This window comes from Argiope bruennichi, chromosome 11 (genome assembly GCF_947563725.1).
Source record: "Argiope bruennichi chromosome 11, qqArgBrue1.1, whole genome shotgun sequence".
In the NCBI taxonomy this organism is placed as follows: domain Eukaryota; kingdom Metazoa; phylum Arthropoda; class Arachnida; order Araneae; family Araneidae; genus Argiope; species Argiope bruennichi.
The window spans coordinates 1,857,388-1,882,664 of NC_079161.1; the positions used below are offsets into that span (position 1 = coordinate 1,857,388).

At 34.8% G+C, this 25,277-nt stretch overlaps 2 protein-coding genes across 4 annotated transcripts in view; one reads left to right on the forward strand and one right to left on the reverse strand.

The window, feature by feature from the left end:
- Positions 1-25,277, reverse strand: part of LOC129957342 (uncharacterized) — a 53,333-nt gene that overhangs the window by 13,379 nt on the left and 14,677 nt on the right. For all 3 annotated transcript variants that reach the window (XM_056069619.1, XM_056069620.1, XM_056069618.1), the window contains exons 2-4: positions 16,917-17,081; positions 13,398-13,512; positions 10,113-10,227 (exon numbers count right to left, since the gene is read on the reverse strand). In XM_056069619.1, the coding sequence (XP_055925594.1) occupies positions 10,113-10,227; positions 13,398-13,512; positions 16,917-17,064 (378 nt within the window). In that variant the 5' untranslated portion in view covers positions 17,065-17,081. The remainder of the gene's footprint in view (positions 1-10,112; positions 10,228-13,397; positions 13,513-16,916; positions 17,082-25,277) is intronic.
- On the forward strand, positions 22,873-23,562 carry LOC129957267 (uncharacterized). Its single transcript, XM_056069521.1, has one exon. The coding sequence runs from the start codon at positions 22,873-22,875 to the stop codon at positions 23,560-23,562; it is 690 nt and encodes a 229-aa protein (XP_055925496.1).

Below are 25,277 nucleotides of genomic sequence, written 5' to 3' on the forward strand. Positions count from 1 at the left end.
TTTTATTTTTTACGACTAAGCAGGCAGAGGAAGTATGCTGTGAATCGGCCAAGGTCACATCTGTGGGGGATAAATCAGCCCTCGTCTCCGAAGGAATTGCTTCGGAATGAGTAACATTTTCTCCTCCGATCGAAGGTTTGCGATGTCTGTGCAAGAGATAATTGTGATTACAATTGCAGATGTTACACAAATACTTAGATTGGCGACAAAAAGCTAATTTGTGCCCTGGTTTTAAGCACAACACACACAGAGAGAGTTTTTTAACCATATTAAAACGTTCCACAGCATTTAAATCAAGAAAACTTTTGCATTTATAGATAGGATGATTTGCTGGTAGACGACAAACAGGACACTTTGATGAAGTGTCATTTACCTTTGTTACTAAAGTACGTGGTTTAGAACTTTGGGAAATAAATTTCGATTTTGGTGACTGAACGATATTACTTTGCAAATTTTCTAAAATTTGACATCTTTTTTCAATAAATTTTATAAAGTTATTCCAATCAGTTAGCTCATTTGACGTCAAAGTCATTTCAAATTGTTTACGCGATTCTTTATCCAATTTCTGCATAACAATGTTAATCAACATAGCTTCACTTAGTTTATCCAAATCTAAATCCAATAATTTTAGAGCTCTTAAATGTTTATGTAATTGATCAACTAATGATCTTAAATCTTTGGCACTTTCATTGTGCAACTTTTCAATCGAAAATATTTCATTAATGTGAGTATTAACAATAATTCTTTTATTATCAAATCTATCTTCCAAAGCTTTCAATAAGGAATGAAATGTATCGTCATTCGATATCATCCGAGCCGCACTTCCAACTAAGCATGATTGTAAATAATAAAGCTTTTCACTACAAAGTTGTGAAAAGAGATGAAGATTTAGTGGAAATTGAAAATAGCTTCGAGGATATCGACTCGGATCTCCTAAAATTGGAGGTAAGCTTGAAAAAACTTTTTAATAATTGCATGCATGAAAATGGGAATGCAAAAATTAACGAATCAAATTGAGCTTTAAAAATGTTCCATTCCTCAAAATTACCCGAAAATTTTGGTAATGGGATTTCTGACAGCTTGATATTAACATCATTAGATTTATTAATTTTTGCATTCCCATTTTCATGCATGCAATTATTAAAAAGTTTTTTCAAGCTTACCTCCAATTTTAGGAGATCCGAGTCGATATCCTCGAAGCTATTTTCAATTTCCACTAAATCTTCATCTCTTTTCACAACTTTGTAGTAGTCTTGTCTTAAAAGTTCAAACTGTTGATTTAATTTACGTACTTTATCCAACTTGACTTCAATTTCTTCTATTTCAACATCCTCAAACTGCTGATCCTTTATTGACGTTAATAGTCTAGTTATTTGCGCCTTGATTCCACCACGAGTCCTATTTAACGAAGTAATGTCTTTCTCCATTATTATTTACTATTCAAATCGAAATTTAATTAAAATTCAAACTCCGGCTCGACGGACCAAATTTTATGGTACGAATTTACCATAAGTTAAGCTGGTTCATTTCAATTTTTTAATAAGTGGACTGTATTCTTTTAAAAATCAAACGACAATTCGAAAACCAACTTTTTATTTCATCGAGGTGCAACGACCCCGCAACGAACTCCTCAGTACGAAACTGTTTTTCAAACTGACCCCATGTCAGCAGGGTTACAATAATTTTATCACTGAAGCCAAGTCAGCGTAGGTTTGCTACATTCCTTACAAAATGCGCCAACAAGGCGGTAACAATATCTTTTTTCATTTTTTGTTCAAAAATAAATATTATTCAGAATATTCAAGAAAAAAAAAGAAGACTTGGGTCATTTTTATAATCTGCTTTTATTATAAAAAGTTTTTTTTTTATCTGTATGAGATAATGATAAAAGTATTTGAACATGTAATGTAAAATTAAAAGATGTTTTTAGGTAAAGAAATGAAATAAAATGTTTACTTAAAGAAGAAAAATACTCACTTTTAATGAATGCACAAAAACAAAGTAAAAAAGTAAACATAATTTAAATCAACAAACTCGGCTACTGACGTAAAAAAGAAAACATTATTTTCGAAACCAGTTTGCTTAGTTTTCAAAGAACCGGAAATGAAAACCGACAGGAACCAATGCCGGGAAATAAAATGTTGCGCGGCAGTTTTTGAGTATGCCAAGATTTGCGATATGGCGCCAAAAAGGGCTAGATTTCTTCCAAGTTACATGGCTCATGTTGCGTACACTTGTTTAGGCTAGAAACAAGCGAGAAGTGGTGTAGTTTAAGGAGAGCCCGCTTCCGTAGAAGCTATCTCCTGTAGATGGCAGGAAGTTGAGGAAATTAGCCTAGCGTTCCTTAAATGCCGTGGACTTTTTACATCGAGAGGAGCGGTCCGAAGGACCGCCCTCTCTCGTTGCTAGAGAGAAATGAAGCCTTGCAAGGTGGGAACCGGTGAAGCAGGAAAGTCAAGGGGAGTAGGTGCGGCGGTGACCAATCAGGAACGGTTAGCTGGGGGAGTGCGGGTGAGGGTGTTGTTGACAGTTTTCGGAGCCAGGTGGTGGATAATCCATTGTTTGAGAAGGGCGAATCAGGAACTTGCTTATTGGGGGTGGGCGGGTGGGTCTGGACTTAGTCGAGGAGTGCGTTGAGGAGGATCAGTTTTCTTTCATCTTTGGATGTAGTTTCCTTTAATTTGGCTGCAACTGTTAATAAGCCGGGAAATTCTTTCAAGAGATTCCTTATTTCTCTAAATACTTCAAATAGTTCTTTCATCTCCTGGATGTTTATTTGAGGGCTGTGGGCTTCTAAAGTCGGGGTAGCATTAGGTGCCTGTTGTTGGTGCTGGGGTCTCTGTCTGGGTGCAGGTGGGTTTTGGGCTGATTCGGTGGCTTTTTCAGGGTTACTATTTCTGTTTCCAAGGATGTCTGCATATGATCTTCTATTTCTCGACGTTGGGGCTGTTGTAGGATAGGCAGGGCATCCTTTCCAGGAGGCCAGGTGACCTGAGTTTTTGCAATTAATGCATATAGGCTCTTGGATTTTTTCCTTCAGTTGGCATTCGATGGTCATGTGATCCCCGTTGCATTTTATACAGCGCGGATTGCATCTGCAATTCCTAGCGCTGTGGTGAAATCCAGCACATCTGAAGCACATCGTGGCCTTTGCCGGTCTCCTGTAGGTTTCTATTTTAATTCTGATAAAGGATAGGTGGGTGATGTTATAAACGTTATTGAAGTTCCCAGTTTTCTTGATTTCCACGAGGAAGATGGGGTAGAGGGTCTTGTTTCTATAATTTTTTAGCTGGGAGATGCGTCCAATTTTATATTGCAGGGCTTCTAATTCTTGTTTTAGCTCATTTATGTCGTGATTTATTGGCAGTCCCTTGACGATGATTTTCAGAGGTCTTTCTGTAGGGTCTTCAGTCAGAACGTACTCAAGCTTCTTTTCACAAAGGATTTCAAGGATTCCTGATCTTTCTGCTTCGGTGTTGGGGGCGATTCTGATGAATACGTTACTATAGATATTGTCGGTGTTTGGGTATTTTCTATTAATTTCTTGTAGCACCAGGTTATATCCTTCAGTTAGCTTTAGATGTATAGGGAGAGTTTCTTTCTTAAGTTGCGGGGTTTCCTCCTCTAGGATTTGGAATTTGTTACAGGTGGATATATCAGGGTTTTCGACAGAGTTTTTCCTTTTGGCCGTGTGTTTTTTGTCAACAGTTGGAAAGGCGATTCAGATTCGATATCCATTTGAGCGGGCTGATCTTCGTCCTTATTATTCTTTTCTGGTGTGTTACCGGTATCCATGACTGTAATTTCTCTCTCCGTTGTGTGCTCTAGGTTTTCTGTTACTAGGGGCTGTCTTACGTTGTCAGGGGTATGCCTTTCGCAGTTATCAACAGAGCAGGGGGTTACGTCATCTAGTTCGTTTGCAATTTGCCTGATCTCCGCTTGTATTTTCTTTAATTGGGCGAAATCATCAGTGTACTGGGCTGTGTGTTCTAGATTACTTTCCTTCATCTGTTGTAAAGTGTCAAGAAAAGTCGACGCAGCGTAATTGAGTCTTAGCATTCTTTCCTGGGATGTGGAAATGTATGCACATAGATTTCTATCTCCGTCATGAGTACGGCAGCCTTTATTCATGCATGGTTTTGCGTTTTTTAATTTTTCCTCGTTGCATTTAATTAATCTATTTAAATCCTCTAAACGCTTCAAAAGTCCAGCCTTTTCAGAGGGGCTACATCCTTCCAGCCTATAGTTGGTTTGGCATTTTCTATTTACAGCAGAGGTTAGTTCTCTGTTCCAATTCTTTAGATCCCGGCAATGGTTCATAATGCTCACTACAAATTCAGAAGCGACGGTGCTATTTCCATTGCAAAAGGTCTTATTACTATAGACACTCCTATTACTATAACCACTCTTGCAGCTGCTAGAGTCATCCGAGCGTCCGTCTCTTTCCATGGCTAGAGACTGAATCCCAAAATACGAATCAGCTAGAATACGCTAGAAACAAGCGACTAGTTTCCTCCATTTATATATCAGCTCTATGGTTACATCGGACTTTCTAAGGGAGACTTAACATCCGATCCCCTTATTATTATAGATTTCTCGGCGGTCAACAACCTACTGAAGCTGATTTGACATATGTCAGATCTTTTGTGGATAAGCAACAACAACAAAAGTTTTAATTAATTTAAATAATATGCCTCGAAAATGAATTAAATTCATCTAAAATTTTTAATTAATTAAAAAAATGTCTCGAAAATACTATTTATTATTAATTTTTTTTTTGTAATTAAACATGCAAATAAAAGCATATGTTATACATTCTTTTTTAAACTTGTTTCATTGCTATTAGCATCCAACTTCAGAGAGGCATTAAACTTTCTAAGAGCAAAGTTACCCAATTATCGACTAAAATGAATTCGAATAAAGGAAAATATTGTTAGGGCGACTTATTTGCTATTTTGGCAAATATTAAAACAGTTCCCAAGCCTTTTTTTTTTTTTTTTTTCCCTCTTGTATCACTGTTTATTTTGCATTGATTTGTTTAAAATTTTATGCATGGAGATTTCTCAAATGCAATTTCTCATTCATTCAGATGAAACACTGGAATTGCAACTGAAGATTATGCAAACAGCCTTACACGACTGCGATTTGAAGAGAATGGCATTTTTTTCCTTCCACTCAACTTATACGGATCGTGAAGCGCTCTTCCGACGAAACGCGCGTCTTTGCAACTTCAAGCTGAATGATCGAGCGTCGCAGCACCGGTGATAGTAATTTATTCAGAGATCGATGGATTAATTTACATGAAGTCGCAGCCTTATGAAGAAGGGAATGCTCACGTCAGTTAAAGGCAGGATTAGCCGCCTTTGGCGACCAGCTTGTTTGACGGAATCAATACTCGCAGAAAATTTGAATTAAATATTTTATATAATTTGGTCTCTTAATAGATTCTTCAACAAAATATTTCTTAATTTAAAATTTTGATAGTCACATAACTTATACAAATATAAAAGCCTTATGCCGTTCTGTTCACTGCACTGTGTATCTTAATAATTTCTTCTCAGTTTTCGTGATTTGAAGCGAAAATGATTATACTTCAATTATACATTTAAAAAAAAAAATTTTTTTTAAATATGAGTACAGAAAACAGAATCGTTCAGCATTGAAGTCTTATGTGCGCTACAGAATATATATATTTTTTAATAATTTATGCAATATTTCAAAGAATTATTCAATAAAAATTTCTTTGATGCATCCTAAAATTCAGTTTTTGAATTTTACTTTCAAAAAGAATAAATGACTTAAATAATAATATTTTATTTTATTTCAATCAGTAAATTTACTTCTGAAAAAATCACGAAGTTTAAATTTTATGCAAGCTTTCCATTTCTTGAACTTCATTCAGTAAAATAATTTTGAATCTAACATTTCAATTTTCTGCAATCAAATCTGACCGAGTTTTAAAGTTTTGAATATACTTTTATTTAAGATAATCAACATTTTCTCTATTTTAGGTCTCTCAGCTTTGGGAAGACTTTCGGACGTTTCTTGGCGTATTTTCTTTGAGATGGTCAGTGGAGGTATCTAAAATCGCACATTTTATAGAATAATGTTATTCAGATTTTAATTATTCAGTTAATTTTAGGCCCAAAAGAATAAACTTTTTTTTTTATTTAAAATATTACTATCTCAAGAATATTTTATTAAATATAACTCACATGACGGAGGGTTTGTGTAGAAATTTAAAATTCGTGACTCTTCAGAGCCTTTACTGACTCAAATTACATAAGAAATAATTATTTACTTCATTTAGAACATTTTTTATCAGATGCATATGCCTATTATTAAAGGTTTTGAATTTAGCTGTTGGGCTCTGATTAGAGTGAACATTCTCTCTAAATATAAACCATGTTTGCTTTAAATAAAACTATTATTGAATTAATAATATAGATATTTTAAAAAGTCACTGAAAACACAATAAAATATCAGAGTTCATGTTTATTTCATTTCTTACAGATACATGCTAAAAATTAAATTTGTTTCTCAAGGTTTAGTTTCTAGTTATTTTGCTCTAAGTTTAATTTTCAGAAAGAATTGGCTTACTTTTTTAATTTGAACATTTGGTTAACATGATGGTACATGTTGAGAAAAACCAATTTTTCCAAGGCACGCAAATGTAACGTGCTTGTGCAAATTAAAATTTATTTTTATTCTGTGCAAAATATATTATTGGAAAATATGCTTGAAATATTTTTTAATTGATTAAAATTAGTAAATTTATACGTATGTTAAAAATCGGTATCACTGGAAAGATATTTTTTGGAACTTTAAGGTGATGTAAAAATTATTTTTGTCCTATAATATTTTCCAAAGCTACTGCGGATAAACTTTTGTTTAAGTTTTAATTAAAATTTCAAAAAATCTCGCTAAAAGGCGCTCATTTCTACCCTCCAAAGTATGTATGTGCCGAGTTTGTTACTCTAGGTTACACTGTCTGGTCTACAGAATGCCAACACACACATACTCACAAACATACATTTGTTCTAATTATTATTAAAGCCGATATAACGGCTGTTTTCTTTCATTCAAATGAGCAATGAATTCCAGAATTAAATCGCGAGGAATATCTTATGTGACCACCTGGCTTTTTTCGCAAGTGAGACACGGATCACCAGTTTCACTTGAAATTTTATATATATATATGAGGCCAGAATTTTTTTTTCGTGAAAAACCAGTTTAAATTGGTTTTAAACAATCACGTGACTATCAGATTACGCATGCGTCGATATTTAGAAAAAGATTGATTTTTTTTCATCTCAAAATCATTCGAGCTCTACAACTTTATCTCGAAGCGATGGTTTAGAACGATGACGTGATTACTTTATTGCGCAATGGTCACCTTTTAGAAAAGCGTTTTTTTTTATTCTTTTCCCCCCATCTCAAAATCGTTCGAGCTCCAAAATTTTTTTGGCAGCTAGAAAAATTGATAATTAATATATATAACTTTTGATACCTCCCCTCGCTGTTTCGCGTTCATTCCTTTTTTTTTTTTTTTTTTCTCAATGCTTCTTTGGGAAATAACTTCTTACGACCTTGTCCTTTATTGGCCATACACGAGAATCGGATTCATGGCGGACTTTCGCGCCAAGTTGTAATTTTTTGTCAACGATAAGTAGCCAAATGCGACAACTTTCTTTATTATTTTATAATAATTCTAAAACCCCAAAAATTGATGTCCCCAAAGCGATAAATCGCCAGTTTTCTGCCCGTGCATTTTGGGGCTTCAAAAACCTCAATCAAAACAACATCATTGTTCAAACATGATATATATATAACTGCTGATATATTGCAGGTAAATCAGACTCTGGCACTTCAAGGTTGTAGTGCCTTCAAAACATGCCATTCTCCCATTTTATGCAGTGATCAGACCACAGGACCCCATTGCAAATAATAATGGTTTAGAATAAAAAGCTTTTATTAATGTGTATTGAAGTATCTAGGGAATTGATTGAAAGCGATTACGCGCTGTCATCTGAGTTGGATCACGATGAGCTATGCTCAATATAATTATGGAAAAATCAGCTGCATCCGGTGGATGTATGATGAAAATTACAACACACAAAATAACAAATAATGACGCTTTGTTCGATTCAAAAATAAGATAAACAAGTGACATATTCCAAATGAAGCGTATACAAAAAGTCACTTGCACTACACAACAGTATGGAAGCAGTAAATAGGTAATAAACAATCGTAATAACATAAAGCTGTTAGAGAAAAGTCAACATTCCAAAGCGGCAAGAAATCAACATTCCAAAGAAGGACTTGGTTCAACTAGTCATTTGAATTCAACTCAACTGACTTCTATTGGCTATTTGCAACTCTATGTACGCCTCCCCTTTTTTATATGTTTCAGAACAAACTCGGAATATGAGCCTTAATAAAGCTATCTCCACGATTCTTGATTATTCGAGATTTTTCATTTTTGCCACTAAAGTCGCCAAGTCCAGGGGTTACTGACTTGCATCTATTCAGCAGTTATTATTATACCTGTAAAACTATTTTTACGGCATAGTGATTTATTATATAGAGAAGCAATTTTATAAATTCGTAAAAAATTATTGAACAAAATATTCATATCTTTATCTTCATTACGGTAAAGGTCGAGGATTTGAGATTCCATTTGTCCAAATATCGGCATTTGTAGATAGGATATTTGAAATCTGTCCTTCCATTGGTGTGATCATTATCTGACTACGGTTCAGAAGGACATACATACCTCATATGGTCATGCGTGCGAGTATTAAACTGGCTCAAAATTTGAGAAAACAGAAAGCTTTTTTGTGCTTTACAAATCCCTTTATAAGGTAAACTCGTGCACAGGTGTCGCTCCGATTATGTTTTGAAGCCCGTTGTCTAATTTCATTTCTCTCGCATCTTGTAGGATCTATGGCTGTTTCAATCATGCCCCATGAAATAAAACCGTCGAATTTATCTAAAGGAGGGATAGATAAATTAGAAGTAAATTTAAACCGCATCTGCACTTTAATCAGAGTTCTTTAGATCGCCATCTCTTAATTTTCCCACGGCAAGTTTAAAGAAATTGTGAGGAACCACATATTTGAAAAAAATAATCAAAATGAATTTTTTTAAATTATTTCTGTAAAGAAAAATTCAATGATCTGAAAGACGATTACGAAATAGTTTCCGCGATTTCATTAGGAGGCCAACTGACATTAGATTTTTAAAAATGAATCTTCGGAATATTTGTGAAATTCCCGTTCCTTAAAAACAACCGCTTATTGATTAATGAGGCAAATGATTTCTGCGTGAAAGAAAAATATTATTTAGCAAGAGGAGAAAGATTTCTGTCACCGATTGCTTCAGTTACGGGAAACAGACAATCTATGCTCTATTCTGTTTCTGATGGGCTCTCAACACTGATACACAACCCGGCCTGGTGCGAACTTCCTAGAAAGCCCCATTTCGCCTCTGGAATTCACCTAGCAGTTTCGCACTTTTGCTTCCTCCCTATTTGCTTTGCTGTGGCTTGGCGTGACGTCTTCATTCGGACAGGTTTTGTGGATAATATTGTGATGTAAATTTTCCCCTTTCTTTTTCTGTCCCCCCCCCTTATTCCTATTGTTCGTAATTTTTATCATTCCTGTACTTAGAAATGACTTTTGTCAATTTCTTTCTGTAAAACTCATTCCGTCATGTAACTGCATTTGTTGCATTGTTATTCTCCTCCTGCATTTTCAGGTGTGGAGTCTTTGAGTTCAAGCACTCCGATGAAAGAACGTCAAATCGGCTAGCGAATTCAACCAGTCCATCAAAAATAAGAGGAAAATAAAATACAATCAGGCTTTATTAATACTTCTGATCAGATTTCCAAGAACCCGTAACATATTGTTTAAATTTGGCATTTTGAACGCGTATATTCCTTTCCGGCCGTCTCTGCTTCCGAGTGTCATTTTATTCGTTTGTGTTTCATTTGAAAACGATCTTTAAGACATTTCCTATTTCGACTGAGGTTAATTTGGACGATTTGTTTAGAGAAGAGAGGATTCTGAGGAGGCTCTCATGAATTATTTCAATTTAAGAATTGAGCTCACCATGTTTTGGTGCGTGAGGAGCACGACGACGATGTCACTGCCGCATGGGGAGAGGGCCCACTGCCTCCGCAGCATTTCAGCCAGCGCCTTGCCAGTCGGGTGCCGGGTCGCTGCTCTGAAACAGATCACATAGTTAAATGATTCACTCTGCTCCAGTCCCATGAGCACGGTAACCTGAGTTCCGACTGATGGGAGAGGAAAGTCATTTCTTCTTTAAAACAAACTGGACGTTTGAACACTGCTTGGGATTTTTATGCTGATCGCTTCGCCCATTTAATTGCCACGGATTGAAAACGATTTTTAATCCTCACCTCCATTGGTTTAGAAAACTCCTCTTCCACCCTCATAGCTGCAACTTTTACGTAATCAGTGGAATGTCCAGCTAAAGATAATTCCCTTTTGTCTCCCTCTTCGTGAGGCACAGACCTGCAAGGCTTTGCACCTCTTTCGATGAACGGACGTGTCTTGTTAAAAATACTGAAAGCAAGTGCAAATGGCTCAATATTTTTAATAGTGAATTGGATGAAAGAGTGAAGTTATTTTTCATTGGGAAATATTTAATACTTTGAATATGCAGCAATAGTAAAACTATCCGTTGCACTTCGGAAATAACGTCTCTTCCAGTAAATTTTCTTAAGGGTAACATTCGCGACCTATTCTACTTTTCTTACATTAGAAAATGGATCATGATTAAATCAACAAATAATTTCGATTATTAGCGCACGACATGCGTTACGGACGTTTCATCGAAAGCATCGGACGACTCAATTAATCATGATTATCAAATGAAATGCACCCGAACGAAGATGAGCGAGAAGGAAAACCATGATCCTGATAATTTTCAGGACAATTTGAGTGTAAGTTGATTTTCCATTCAGATAGCATGACAATTATGGACAGGTAACTTAAATGGACAGTTCGCAAAATTTTTTGGCTGGCGTAACATGTGTTCCTACGAATTGAAAGGCTGAAAAAGGAATAAAATGAAAAAAAAAAAATCTTACGTTTTTATTGCACAGAATATTCAAATTCTCTTCATACATTTCAGTTAACAAATGCATATCATAGGTCAAGAATTAGCGTGAAAGTTTGGATTTTTATTCTGGGTGGTGGCTCAAAAAATAAAAATAAAAATGGAGAGCTATATCTATACGCTACTGCCCAGAAAGGGGAGAATGAAATTAATCACTTGATATGGCAATAAACTCGCGAGTATCAAAACAGTCCATTCTAACTCGAGGCCAGGCCACTCGAGGCAAGTATTCGTTACCTTAGAGAAATCGGAAAAATATTTATATCTTCTAAATGAATTAATTTTCGACCTAAGATTGTGCTCCGGTAAATTGTGTTCCTGCAAACAATCTCGAACCTCAAATTTTAGTTCTGCGACGTGCGTGTTGACGGGTGCAATACGTTCCTGGCGGTTCTGTGACAAAGCATATATGCGTGAATGGCACCGCAAGAAGTTAAAGCAGCACATTTGAAAAGAATAATTTTACATCAAAGCAACAAGACGGCAGACAAAGGAAGAAAGGTCACATCGAGTCAGCAACATCTGGCTTCAGGCTGATTTTTTAAAAGTGAAATTAGTTAGAAAGATTGGCTGGAGCATAATTTCAGTATTTATTGGTTACGTTCTATTATACAGTAGAATAATGAATGCAACTGGTTTTATTCACTTTCGGGAATATCGGACCAGCCATCATGCGGCAGTTCGGACTAAACTCTAGGGATACTTATGCCAACCTAAGAATAGCGGGGACATGCTTTTTAACGACAAAGAAGAGAAGTGCAGAAATTCATTTGATGAGTGACAATTATTAGCTGCCGTTGCATTTTTGCTCCTTCTCGAATCATCGATAGAAACCGACGGGGATATAATTTTCAAATATAAACTGACCCTTTCTCAACTTTCCCAAATTAGTTCTCGGGCGCACTGTTAAAAAAAGCTTCGTCGCTTTCGGTCTAAAAAAATCAATTAGACATATATCTCATTATTAGGCCAATGAAGATTTGGTAGGTGGCTGAACTAGTATAATTTTTTGAATAAGGTTTAGAGTTTAATATAATGTGTCAATTAAGATGTCTTATGTAATGACAACTGAAAGAGAGTACAGAAACATTGTACAAGATGTACAGAGCTCTGTATTCTAAAAAAAAACAATAACCTATTTTAACAATATAAAAAAAATACGCTTCAGCTAAAGCAAACTGAAACGAAAGGGAAAACGTTAACATCTCAAATGCATTGACAGAAATCGAGGGCTTTGAGGTAACATCACAGTTTAAGGCTGTTTTTGTTTTCATCCACTAAATCTTTAAGGTTTTAAACGGTTAAAAAGAACTGAGCGCAATAATTACGACTAGAATATTCAGTTGAAATATGGATAATAGAGTTGATTGCACTTTAATGACAGCCGGAAGACATTCGTTCTCTAAAAAGCAAATAAATGTGCCAGTAATATTTGTGGCCGATGCAGATACGAGTCCATGTCTTGATTTTCCAAAACCGGCAACTTAATTATAGTTGGTTTGATTAAATGTAGTTCATTATTATTTTGAAATTCCAAATTCTCTATTACTGCAAATTATTGTATGATATTTCCTCGATGTTATTCAGTATTCTGAAGGTCGGACAATATTCATGAAGATGTCTAAATAATGTTGTGGGGTATTTTGTGATATTAAGGCTGCTATTACTTATAAATATGTTGTTTAATGAATATAAAAATTTCAGATGTAGTAAGACAGTGATTGTGAAAAAAAAGACTGACTTTACAGCACTGTCGTCTTGTTCATTACTGCGCACGCTATTTGCAACCTAGGGTAATATTATATTATATAAGACCTTTTTTTTCAGCGACGCGTTCTATTTAATGATACTGAAAAATAAAAGAGAAAGAGTTTTGCAACTCTGCAAATTCCGCAAAAATTCACAACAGGATGCAGTATCCCCTGAAAATCACAGACCACGTTTTTAAAATGATAAAATTTTAGAAATGAACACATATTGCGCCATTACTCAGCACAGATTAAAGACTATACAACAAGACGAATTACACAAGCAGCTGGTGGTACTTTTCGGAAAGGCGAGCACCGCTGACACTTGTTTAGGGATATTCGTTGCACAACTAACACTGAACTGCACATTGAAATGAATTTTAAAATATTGCAAGTCAGCAGAAATTTAAGTAACCGATTCACGAAATTCCTCCAATCGATGGCTCGTTAAATACAGAACACGACTTTCATAGATTCTCTCATAGAAAAAGGAAGACATCTTACTCTTTGGAGATGTTGTGGCTGAGGAATATTCCGAGGGTTACACCTATCTCGCACCTGGAGCACAAGCAGGAGGTGGACTTGCGAAATTCCGAGGCTATTTGGTCCAGTTTCTCGACTACAAGGAAAACCGACTTAAGTGCTCATATGAAAGATAATCCCACAATATGTAAAAGAAAATGAAAATAATAATAATAATGATACAAGAACTTTACGTTACATTAAAACCTGTATTTTTTTCAAGAAATGAATAAAACATCGCTCATCGGTGGTGCAGTCTCTCGTATTTGGTTAGCTACAGTGCTGCTTTTTTTTCCGAGTCGGGAGTAGAATTTTTAGCGACTAATCAAATTGTTGTTTCCAGAAAGTGCGAAACCTTCCTCGGAATTAAATATTAAAATGGTTTTCCACACACACACACACACACACACACACACACACACACACACACACACACACACGCACACACGCACACACACACACACACACACACACACACACACACACACACACACACACACACACACACACAAAATGTTTAACAAAAAACAAAAACAACCTTGTCCTTTTTTCTTTACCTCTTCTAATATATATTCTAAATAGGGATTGCAATACCGGGATACCGAATACCGGTATTTTGAGCCATTTGTACAATTTTGTAATACCGGTATTCACAAGTTTAAATACCGGTTTTTCGGTATTTACTAAAAAATTTTTAAATTGTCTCCACTATATGTTCAGGGATCGCGAACATAGCAAAATAGTATACGTTTTTGTTTTTATGTCTCCCTAACGGGCGAAGTTAATTAGCTAATTAATGGCTTAATTAATTGCTTAAATCTAAATTAGCGATACATGGATTATCCCCGAAAGAAAATATTGTATCCATAACGACTAATGGAGCAACAGTTATGAAAAAAAGTTGGAAAGTTGATTGGTGCAAATCAGCAATTGTGCTATGCGCATGGAATTCAATTAGGAATAATAGATGTATTATACCAAAAAAATAAAGAACAGAAGAATCCAAATACTGTGGATATAGAAACTTCGGATTCCAACTTTGAATAAAGTAAGAGTGAGAATGATATTGACAATGACAATGTAATTTTTGAAGAAGATATTGCTAATGAGGATGAAATATTAACCATCAAGAATTGCTTCCTATAATTTATAAAGTTCGAAAAATTGTTAAGATATTTAAACGTTCCCCTATAAAAAATTATATATTACTAAAATATATACTAACTGAAAATAAAACAGAATATATGTTGATACTAGATTATAAAACACGTTGGAACAGTTTACTCCTAATGATGGAACGATTTTTGAAACTGAGAAATCCAATCCAAAAAACAATAATCGACTTAAACCTGTAAATTAATTTTTCAGATAGTGAATTCGACTTAATATCCAGAACTATATCAGCTCTACTTCCAATAAAACTGACTATTAAGGCATTATGTCGGAGAGATTCTAATTTATTAACAGCTAATGCAACAATAAATTTCATGTTGCAGTCACTGAAAGAACAACACACATCACTATCTGAAGAATTATATATTACATTGAAAAATCGCACAGAAGAAAGGCATACGGAAATAAAAATGTCTTATGGTATTTACATAATTATAATGATTTTAAAAATGAAAATGAAAAAGAAGAAAAGAAAATAACCATTTCAAATCTGATTAAGTTTAGAGTAAATTTTCTAAAAATTTTTTACCCACAAACCTATCTCCCGGTTCAGTTATCGAAGATTATGATGACACTAATGTCGATAGTGAAAAGGAATTGTCTCTTGAACAAAAATTAGAATTTGCGATGAATAAAAAAATTTCAACGAACCAAAATACAATACAGAAATCAGATATATCCAAAACCATCCGACGAGAAATTGATTTATTTGAAGATGAGGGATTTAGAGGTAAATACTTACAAAAAGTATATCGCGCATTGCTAACAGTACCACTAACTAGCATAGATGCCGAAAGAGCGTTTTCGACAGCTGGTAATTTTTACACAAAACTTTTTAGGCTTAATGACAGTACAATGGATGCATTATATTTTTTAAGATCACATTTCAAAAATTTGTCATAGTACCACAGACTGAATAGTGATATTTACACTTGTTTTGTGATTGAAATAAATAAGATGTTCCTTTACTTTTTTGTGATTCTTTATATACTATTATAATTTATAAGTTACAAATTATTTTTTGTGATATTTACACTCTCTAATAAAACTGGCAAATAAATCAAAGAAACACCTGTGTTTTCTTTCTTTTTCTAAAATTTCTAATACCGGTATTAAAACCGGTATCCCGGTATTAAGATCTAAAAAATACCGAATACCGGTATTGAAATTTTGGTCCGGTATTGCAATCACTAATTCTAAATACATATCAACCAGAATAAATTCTTTCGTTGATATTTATTCTAAGATACACAATTATGTAGTTTCTAATAAGTTGAATTATCGATACAATCTACAATTATAAAATTAAATAAAGTTTAATTATAAAATTAAGAATTTAATTAAAAAATTATTATTAATCTCATTAACAGTATGCGAAATTCGAAAATGTAAAGAATGGTAAGTTGAAAAGCGCAAACGAGTGATACCTCTACAAGATTAAACTGCCTTATTTGCGTGTAAACCAGACACGAGATTTTAATTATCAACTTTTACTAAGATGCCTTTCTCAGATTGAGAAGAACTTTCCCATTTGCCCATCTTTCCTGCTAACTATCCTAAACAGGTGTTGTTCGGTCTAATCCTAAATTATTTTTTGATGATGGTCCATTCTGTCCTTAGCGGCCTGAAGCGTGCACTTTTGTAAAACTGAACGAACTTAAAAAAAAAATAGCGGAAATAGTGCCCTTTGCGCACTTCTGGTGGTTATTTTTGTGGTAGTGTCAATGCGCTGACAGATAATTAATGTATTGATGGAAAAGATACACCATGGCCATACATAGCTAACAAGTCCCACTTTTGGAGAAGACAAAAAGAGGCTTTCAATAGCTGGCATGAAACCATTGTCACTCAAATGCTACACAAGCACAAGGAAGATTAAAATTACATTCATAATTGCCATTATTTTGTCTCACTCGTTGCATCATATTTACAGTTGTAGTCACTGTAATAGTCATCATATCTATTACAGTTGTATTAGATATGATGCAAACCTTTTTCTCCCACAATTACAAGTCATAAAGATCTCAGTTTTTAGAATGTATTTAACGCATTTCAAAGAGGATTTTTGCTTCTTTGTTGAGATATCAAATTTTTGAGATACATAAGAGATACAAGATATAGAGATTGCCGTATTTTAAGGTATTCTATAAAAATGGAGACTGCGACTGACAAGTGCTTTCTGCCATTTCCGGATGATGCCCTTCTCTTCCTGTATTATGCATTGATGGAGACTGAAACGAACAACTGCTGGATTAAAAGTTTCCACGGGTCATAAATGAAAATACGCTTCGTCGTAAGCAAATTTTTATACCGCAAGAAAGAACTCACCATCCCCTCTGGACAGGATGAAGTGCGGGTCGCAGACGAAGGCTGGCCTGGGCATTCCGCACATGCGCCATTCAGTTTGCGGGTTGGGGAACTCTTTCGCTCCTCCCAAGACCAGCTGCAAGTTGAGCAGGAGAAGCAGAATCGTCATCGTCGCTCCAGAAGCATCTGACGAGAAAGAAGAAAAAAAAAGAAGAAGAAGGCTGGTTTATTCTCAGTACTAATGCGATCGCTGCAGCTTATCCAACTTTTTCCCGATCACGAATTTTGAAAGTTTAACACTCAGTAATCTAATGCACTTTTCTTTTTATCGTTTCGTTTCGTTCGTTTTATCCATTTCTTTTTATCTTCAGGACAAGTGGACGCGGAAAGCGGCGTGCTTCTGTTCAAAATTCAGAAAGAATTAAACTTTTGCTTCAGCACCGATTTCCTGCTCAGCACGCGCAGAAATGAAGTGTACTCGTTTAATTTATACAGTTTGTGAAGGGTACTGTCCAAAATGCAGTGTCAGAGATATTAAAAAAGAATGATTTTTCTTTGCATATGACGAGCTTCAATTTTGAAAATAAACAAAAATATGAAAGATTTAAATTAATGACAAATAAAAAATAATTTAAAAAAACATTGAATTATATTTTTCTACACATAACTTATATGTCATGCATTTTAAACTTACACTTTTAAAATTTCTTTAATTAATCAATCGTAATTGTATAGATTTTCATATGTAGAGCATTCAATCAAAAAATTACTTCCAAGTTCTTTTTTGAATTGAAATTAAGACTGCCGGCGTCCTGGCCTAGGGCTTTCCCCTTGATCTGGGCGTCCCGGGTTCGAATCCTGGTTCGGGCATGGTTGTTCTTTATCCTTTGGTCTATCTGTGAGGTATGTGAAAGACCCTTCCCTCTCTGTAAAAAGGGGATGTGCAAGCGAGTGTGCTCAGGAGCCTTTACCCTCAGAAACTATTGCGCAAACTCGGCTTAAATCGTCAGTGGGTTTGTCTATGTCATAACTAACAACAGCAGAATTAAGGCTAGCTACGACTACAGCGCATGAGCTACCACCAACATTATAATCAGTGTCTGCTTGTTGCGTCGTGTGAATGCGAATCTCGTCTCTGGGAAACGCAGAATGTCCGTTCAGTTTGAAACACTCGCCAACTTCTTCGTTGAACTGTTACTGCAATGTTTGTCATTTTGAAACTTCTTCACTATTATATCTTGCTGGAGCTTTCCAACTTCCAGCCGGGCAAAAAACACCTCATTAGGAAGGTTTGAAAATTCGATTCATAATTTTTAACTACCTTGTACATTCAAATATATAAAATAATAAAGAAAAGTTCAACAGACCCATCCATTAGATCGATTTTTCCAATCTGTTTAATGTGGAAGCTTATATCCCCTAGATACATTAGCAATAGTCTCCATCGTAGTCTAGTTTGGTGAGAAATTTCAAAAGCACTATTTCACTGTTCATTCTTTAAGGTGGAAAATCGTGACTGAGTTCTTATATAGAAGGGATTTGGAAAATTACAATTTTATGTGAAAGTCCATGGCCCATAGAAAGTTTATCAATGGTCTCTTCTTTGCCTTAAAGTTTTGATAGATGCCTAAAAATAAAACTTTGGTAGAGCCCCCAGCCTTATTAATTGGACCAATTTTACCTATATGACTGTAAAATAAAAAGGAAAATTAAAGAAGTAATTCTTCAAGTCTAATCATCAGTCCACTTTCGTCAGTTTGGGCAAAATTGGACCAGCCATGATTCATAGATCATTGGTTGACTACTTATCGTATCTTCATTTTAGAAAAATATTGTAAAATAAGCTTTCATAAAATCATTAGCGCCAACAGCTGAACCAATTTTATTAACTTTATCCGTCAATAAATGAAGAAAATCAAGGAATCAATCTTCCATCTCGAACTATAGTTCTGATTTTATTAATTGTTATTTCATATGGAAGCTTAAGACCTCTAGATTGTGTTATGAATGCTCGCTTTATTGACTTGTTTTCCCCCAGCTCCAAGAGGATTCTCAGATACCTTTTCAACTGCATATTCTCAATAGTAAAAAATCTCGAGAGAGTTCTGAAACGATTTTGTTAGTTTTTTATTTCTATTGGAAGTTTATGACCTTTATATACCTATATCAGCAATGGCCAGCTGTCTTTCTTCCAGTAATCTAGCTTGAGTGGTCCTGGAAGCCATTACCAGAGGATGGAACAAATTAATTGCATTTAACACGGACAATACGGTTGCCTTTTCATTCGTTGAAGAACCCTTCTGAACATGGAATTGCTGGTATCGGAATACAAACAAAACTTTATTCCAAATGAGCTCAGACCGGAAAGGAGGAGAAGCAATTTATCGCTGTACTTGCGCTTTTCATAGTTTATTTAACAAAACAATGTTTACACATTTCTATAAAAACTGTAATTCGTTACAAACCTGATTAATATTCTGGTGAACTTAGAATAATGGGAGAAGACTCTTTGGGAGAGGAATCTTGATGGCTCATCAGTTGCACCTAAACTCCGTAAACCAGTCTTGATGTACGACAGGATTGAGATGTATTTAAAAATCCTTCATACGTTTGAACACTGTTTAGATTTAAACCGTAGGTATTCAGATTTCAGCCAAACTCTGTGTGTAAGATTTTACTTTAAAAAATGATTTAGGGGAATCATTACTCACGGCGCGACTCTCTTAGGTTTAAAGTAATTGCAGTTGTCGCTGCTGCGACGTCACTTCCTTTTTCTCCTTGAAAGAGGAACAGTGTATTCCAGAAGTGAATTAACCAATGAATTAAGAGATTCGCCAAACAAGAACAATCGAGGACCTTCGATTGAAGTGTTGAACTCACTGTTCTAAAAGTTTATTTTCCGAACTTGACAATCTATAAATTCGCTTCTTCATCGAGCCGTGAAGTTCTCGTGCATCTTGAACGCTGTTGCTTTTCGATCGGTGCTGATTTATTGTTGCACTCGGCTTCTCATTCGAAACGTTGCGAAGCTAAAAGTCAGTTTCCGTTGTACGTGACATCAGATGCAGCGTTAGAAAGGTGCTCCTGTTGGTTTGAAGTTGAGAATTTCGTTGGCAAAACTCTGTTTCGGGATCATTGTGGAGAACTGGGCATTAACGAATGTGATAATTTAAGAACTATCTTAAACTCTTATAAGCAATCAGAATATCTAAGTAATGGTTTCAGTTGACAGAATGACCGATATTTGGAAAAATAGCCGACAAAGTGACATGTTGCATTTTATCGATTGGCCAACAAAGAAATTGGCCCACTAAGATGATCTAAAGTTCATATATTTTCAGACATCTGATTCAAATATCATTCATTCAGCTTATAATTTGCACTATATATGGCAAAATAATCCCCAAGGTGGCAAGTTAATATGGTATCGCATTTTTGCCCACTATTCTTCATCTTTGAGCTAAGATATTATCAAGATTTACGAAAAAAAATTTTCCCCCACAATTTTGATCACCTATCGATGGCCTTATTAGAAAAATTGAAGCATAGCTCTGAAAGGGAAAAAAAGTACAAGAAACAATAAGAACCCGTGCCTAAAAATGAAGATTGGGAAGTTGAAATTCCAATTGTTTTAAAATAAAATTCAATATTTTTTAAGTCGTAAATATGCACATAGAAAAAAATACACTGAGAATATAATACTTAAGCAGTTCATTTTTCGCAAGTGCATTTTTCATATTTATTAAGTAATACATAAAAGAATAAATCTATATGTATGTTTACAAAATACTTTCCCCGGTTTTTTTAAAAACAGTATCATCATATGTTTTCCGCACTTTATGTTTTTCTTATCCGAACACAGAATCGCAAAACATCTGGATTCTTGATCGTTGTTGTAATCCTTATTTAAAAATTCTTTCAAGTAGGTGACAAATCGATCGAAGTAAAAAATCGATTTGGAGTGAAAATAACGAACATGTTTTATTACTCACTCTATATTTCTGAGAAGTTTTTTTTTTTTTTTTTTTTTTTTTTTTCAGAAAACCGTTCGAATTTAGTTCTCACACTCATTTTATATAGCCTCCATTATAGGAGCATATCTTCTTTTGTTTCGCATGATTTGTCATTCCGACGAAATCGATATAAAGTTGAAAGCGTTTTTTGTAAAGAATGCATAGCTTAAAAAACACGAATATTAAGCATTCCAAACAACAACGGAGAGCTACGGCCTTAGAAGTGGGAATGAAGAATTCATGGGATATTATTTCATGAAAAGCTTCTGACTTGAAGACGATGGAAGATAAATTTTTTTCTTTCTTTCCGAATGGGAAGAGATTTATAAGAATAAACATACGATTTTTTTTCTTACGTTGACAATGTCCATTTATTCTTTTCGTGCAATAACATACTGTTGAAGCACTGTTAAAAAAAATTAACTAATCAAGAAAACTTTAAATGAATTTTTAGAATCACTCATTTCACTGTATTATTATTTTGCATGTGTCCAATATGAGGCATTTATAAATTACTGCAACACTGCTTAATTAATTCATTTTTGATGCAACTGATATATTTTACAGGTATTGAAAAAAGACACAGAAGATGAAGAATTTTGTTAAATTCTAATCAAATTCAGTTAAAAATTTATTCCTTATTCATGTCAGATTAAATATTTCCATACTCAGGCTACGACGAATTTCTTGATCTGTATATTAAATCCGTAATGATGTTTACAGATCTATATACTAAAATCTAGAATGAAATTTAAATATTTTTTCTTTCTAGGATGAGATCTCAGCGCAATTAAATCTCATAAAAATAGACTTAAATTTTGATCATCTTTTGATTGTCAGTAAAAGAACAGTTTTTTACAAATATCCTAGCAAATTTTTACCGATGAGAGACAAATTAAGGCAGAATCTGAATAAAAAAGAAAATAAACTTAAGAGAATGAAACATTTTACTGAGTTTATTAATAATTAGTTTTAATTATTGCAACATTCACTTCTAGGATTTATTTCATAGCTAAATTAAAGAGCCTGTTGCTGTCCCCTTGTCTTGCCGCCCCATTGGTGAACCTCTACTGCTAGCCTGAAGAAATGAATGCTGAAACGTCGGCATTATTACTTAGAAGAAACAAAGTGCCTTCAAGCGGTGGTTATCTTACAATTTGATTCAAGAGAGAGAGAATAAAAAAAAAAAAAAAAATGTTGAAATGACTCAAAGTTGGACGTTGCTGACCCCGCCAGTAAACTAATCCATTTTCAATCCGAAGCAGGTCTGTACTAATAGTGGATTTTCGGTGCACCATTTTGACGAGCGCTCTTTGAAAACAAGCGAGAAGGCGAAGGGTGAGATATACTCTACAGAGTGCAAATTTTAACTTAAAGATAAATACTTTATAGGCACATTTTAAGCATCTTTAGTGGTAAAAAAATGAGAACAACATGACGCAATATTTTTTATTACAGAACAATATAGGATGAAATGCATTACGTTGGCTAATTAAGTAAGTATCCAACTATACACAAATAGAAACATGAAATGTCACCAATAATTGCTAAATATTTTTCACCAACAGTGAAACTAAGTTATTAAAAATGTTTTTTACGCAAGATTCGTTTAAAAATCTTAACAAAGCACTTTTATTGCATATCTTCAATTTTTTAATAGCAGTAGTGATATTTAAAAAAAAGTTATATCGCCACTTCATTGCATTTCCCGAATATATATCTGGCAACAGCCAGATTAGAGAAAGGAACTGTTATGTATCTGGCAACAGCCAGATTAGAAAAAACCTTCCAGGTTGTGTGACGCGCGCGTGTTTGTACCTTTTTGAGCTCCGTAGTTCTTCGTATTGTACTTGTTCGGTGTAGTTGTTGTTATGCTCGTTCGTGCCTGTGCATCTTAATACTAACAAATATTCTTTGCGTGTATGTAAAACGAATCGTATCGTCTCTCGGTCTACCTGGCATACATGACAAAAGAGTTGGCGACGAGGATGGGATCTTCGAACATTAGTTTTGAATCTTATGATGCGTCTGTGGAAGACTGGTCCAGTTATGTGGAACGTTTAGAATCTTACTTCGTTGTTAATGGGATCGAAGATAAAATGAAAGTCCCTGTTATTTTAAGCCTTATGGGAGCAACAACGTATAAATTGTTAAAGAATCTGGCCACTCCGAACATTCCTTCTGAATTGACTTATCAAGATATCGTAACATTACTTTCGGAACATTTGAATCCTAAACCACTGGAGATGACAGAACGGTTTCGGTTCTACAAGAGGAAGCAATTTGAAGGCGAGTCCATTGCAAATTATTGTGCCGAATTACAAAAACTGTCGATACACTGTAACTTTGGGAACAATTTAAGTACGATGCTTCGTGATAAATTGGTGATGGGTCTCAAAAACGAAAATATACAGAAAAAGCTGTTAGCAGAGGATAAGTTAACATACGAAAAAGCTAAGAGCATTGCATTCGCAATGGAATCTGCTCAGAGAGATGTGTGTGAAATTCAGAATCAAATGGTATCGATAAAAAATTACATAGCTCGCAAGATAAAACTATCAAAAAAGATTTTTCTAAATTTAAGAAATCTGAACTTACAAAGAAGTTTGATAAATCTCGGAAATGTTACAGATGTGATAGTACTCAACATTTAGCTCACGAATGTAAGTACAAGAACACTCAGTGTAGGAATTGCTTAAAGAACGGGCATTTGGCAAAAGTCTGCCGCTCAAAACGTAATGAAGCAGTTAAACAAATATAATCTTGTTCTGAAACTGTACTAGTTAATAGCGTTAAATCACCACGACATGCAAGGGATAAGATTTTATTAGAAATTTTTGTTGAAGGGAATAAGTGTTTATTTGAATTAGATACTGGAGCTGCTATTAGTTGTATGAATGTGAATGAATTTAAGAAACTTTGTCCGGATGTAGCCATTAAGCCTACCAAATTATTGCTTAGGAATTTCGATAATTCTATGATAACATCAGCTGGCCAAGCAGTGGTGCAAATTCGATACAAAGATCAAATTAATACAGAAACTATTTATTTGGTACATGCAAAAGTAAACGCAGTTTTTGGTCGTGAATGGTTGAGAAATTTCCAATTAGACTGGAGCTCAATTAAAGCAGTTCGGGTTGGAAATTGTAATTCTCGAACCAATAAATTAAATATCTTGCTTCAAAAGTATGAGCATTTTTTCTCCGGGTATCGGGAAACTGGAAAAGTTTTGTTGCCGTCTTCAAATGAAACCTAATTACAAACCGGTATTTTTTAAACCTCGACCAGTACCATTTGCTTTAAAAGAAAGAATAGAAACTGAACTTAAGAGGTTAGTTGCAGAAGACATCATTGAGCCGGTGACATATAGTGAGTGGGCTACACAAATTGTTCCTGTTATCAAACAGAATGGGAACCTACGAATCTGTGGTGATTATAAGGTGACTATCAACCCGGGACTAAAAATTGAGCAGTATCCTTTACCCCGTATCGAGGACATTTTTGCTGAACTGTCAGGAGGGGAGTTCTTTACTAAAATCGACTTATCTGAGGCATACCTTCAAATGTTAGTTGATGAGCAGGATCGACATCTATTGACGATCAATACTCACAAGGGTTTGTTCCGTTATAAGAGAATGAATTATGGTATAGCCTTAGCTCCGGCAGTGTGGCAGAGAGCCATTGAACAAGTTTTATCAGGCATCGCGGGGGTACACGTATTTTTAGACGATATTACCGTAACGGGGAGAAATGATCAAGAGCATTTTGAAAGGTTAGAATTAGTACTACAGAGACTAGAAGAATATGGTCTCAGAGTAAATAAGCGGAAAAGTGAATTTTTTAAGAAATCTGTGGTCATACAATTGATAAATTCGGCCTCCACAAAACACAAGAAAAAATCGATGCAATTACGAAGGTACCAGTTCCAAAAAACTGTATCTGATTTAAAAAGTTTTTTGGGTTTAGTCAATTACTACGGAAAATTTATTCCCAACTTATCTACTCGTGTCTCTCCTTTCAATAATTTACTGCAGAAAGGTACTACATTTTTGTGGACTGCAGAATGTGAAAAAGCTTTCAAGGCATTGAAACAAGAAATTGCTTCAGACCGAATTTTATGCCATTATGATCCTAAGTTGCCTCTTGTATTACAAACTGATGCATCACCAGTTGGAATAGAAGCAGTTTTAAGTCACATTATGCCAGATGGTTCGGAAAAACCAGCCATGTTTGCATTAAGGTCATTGACTAAAACGGAACGTAATTATTCGCAGATAGACAAGGAAGCATTGAGTATCGTATGGGGAGTAAAGAGATTTTATCAATATTTATTTGGTCGACATTTTGATCTCGTAACCGATCATAAACC

Coding starts and splice junctions, on each gene's coding strand:
- LOC129957267 (XM_056069521.1), top strand. CDS start 22,873: ATGACAAAAGAGTTGGCGACGAGGATGGGATCTTCGAACATTAGTTTT.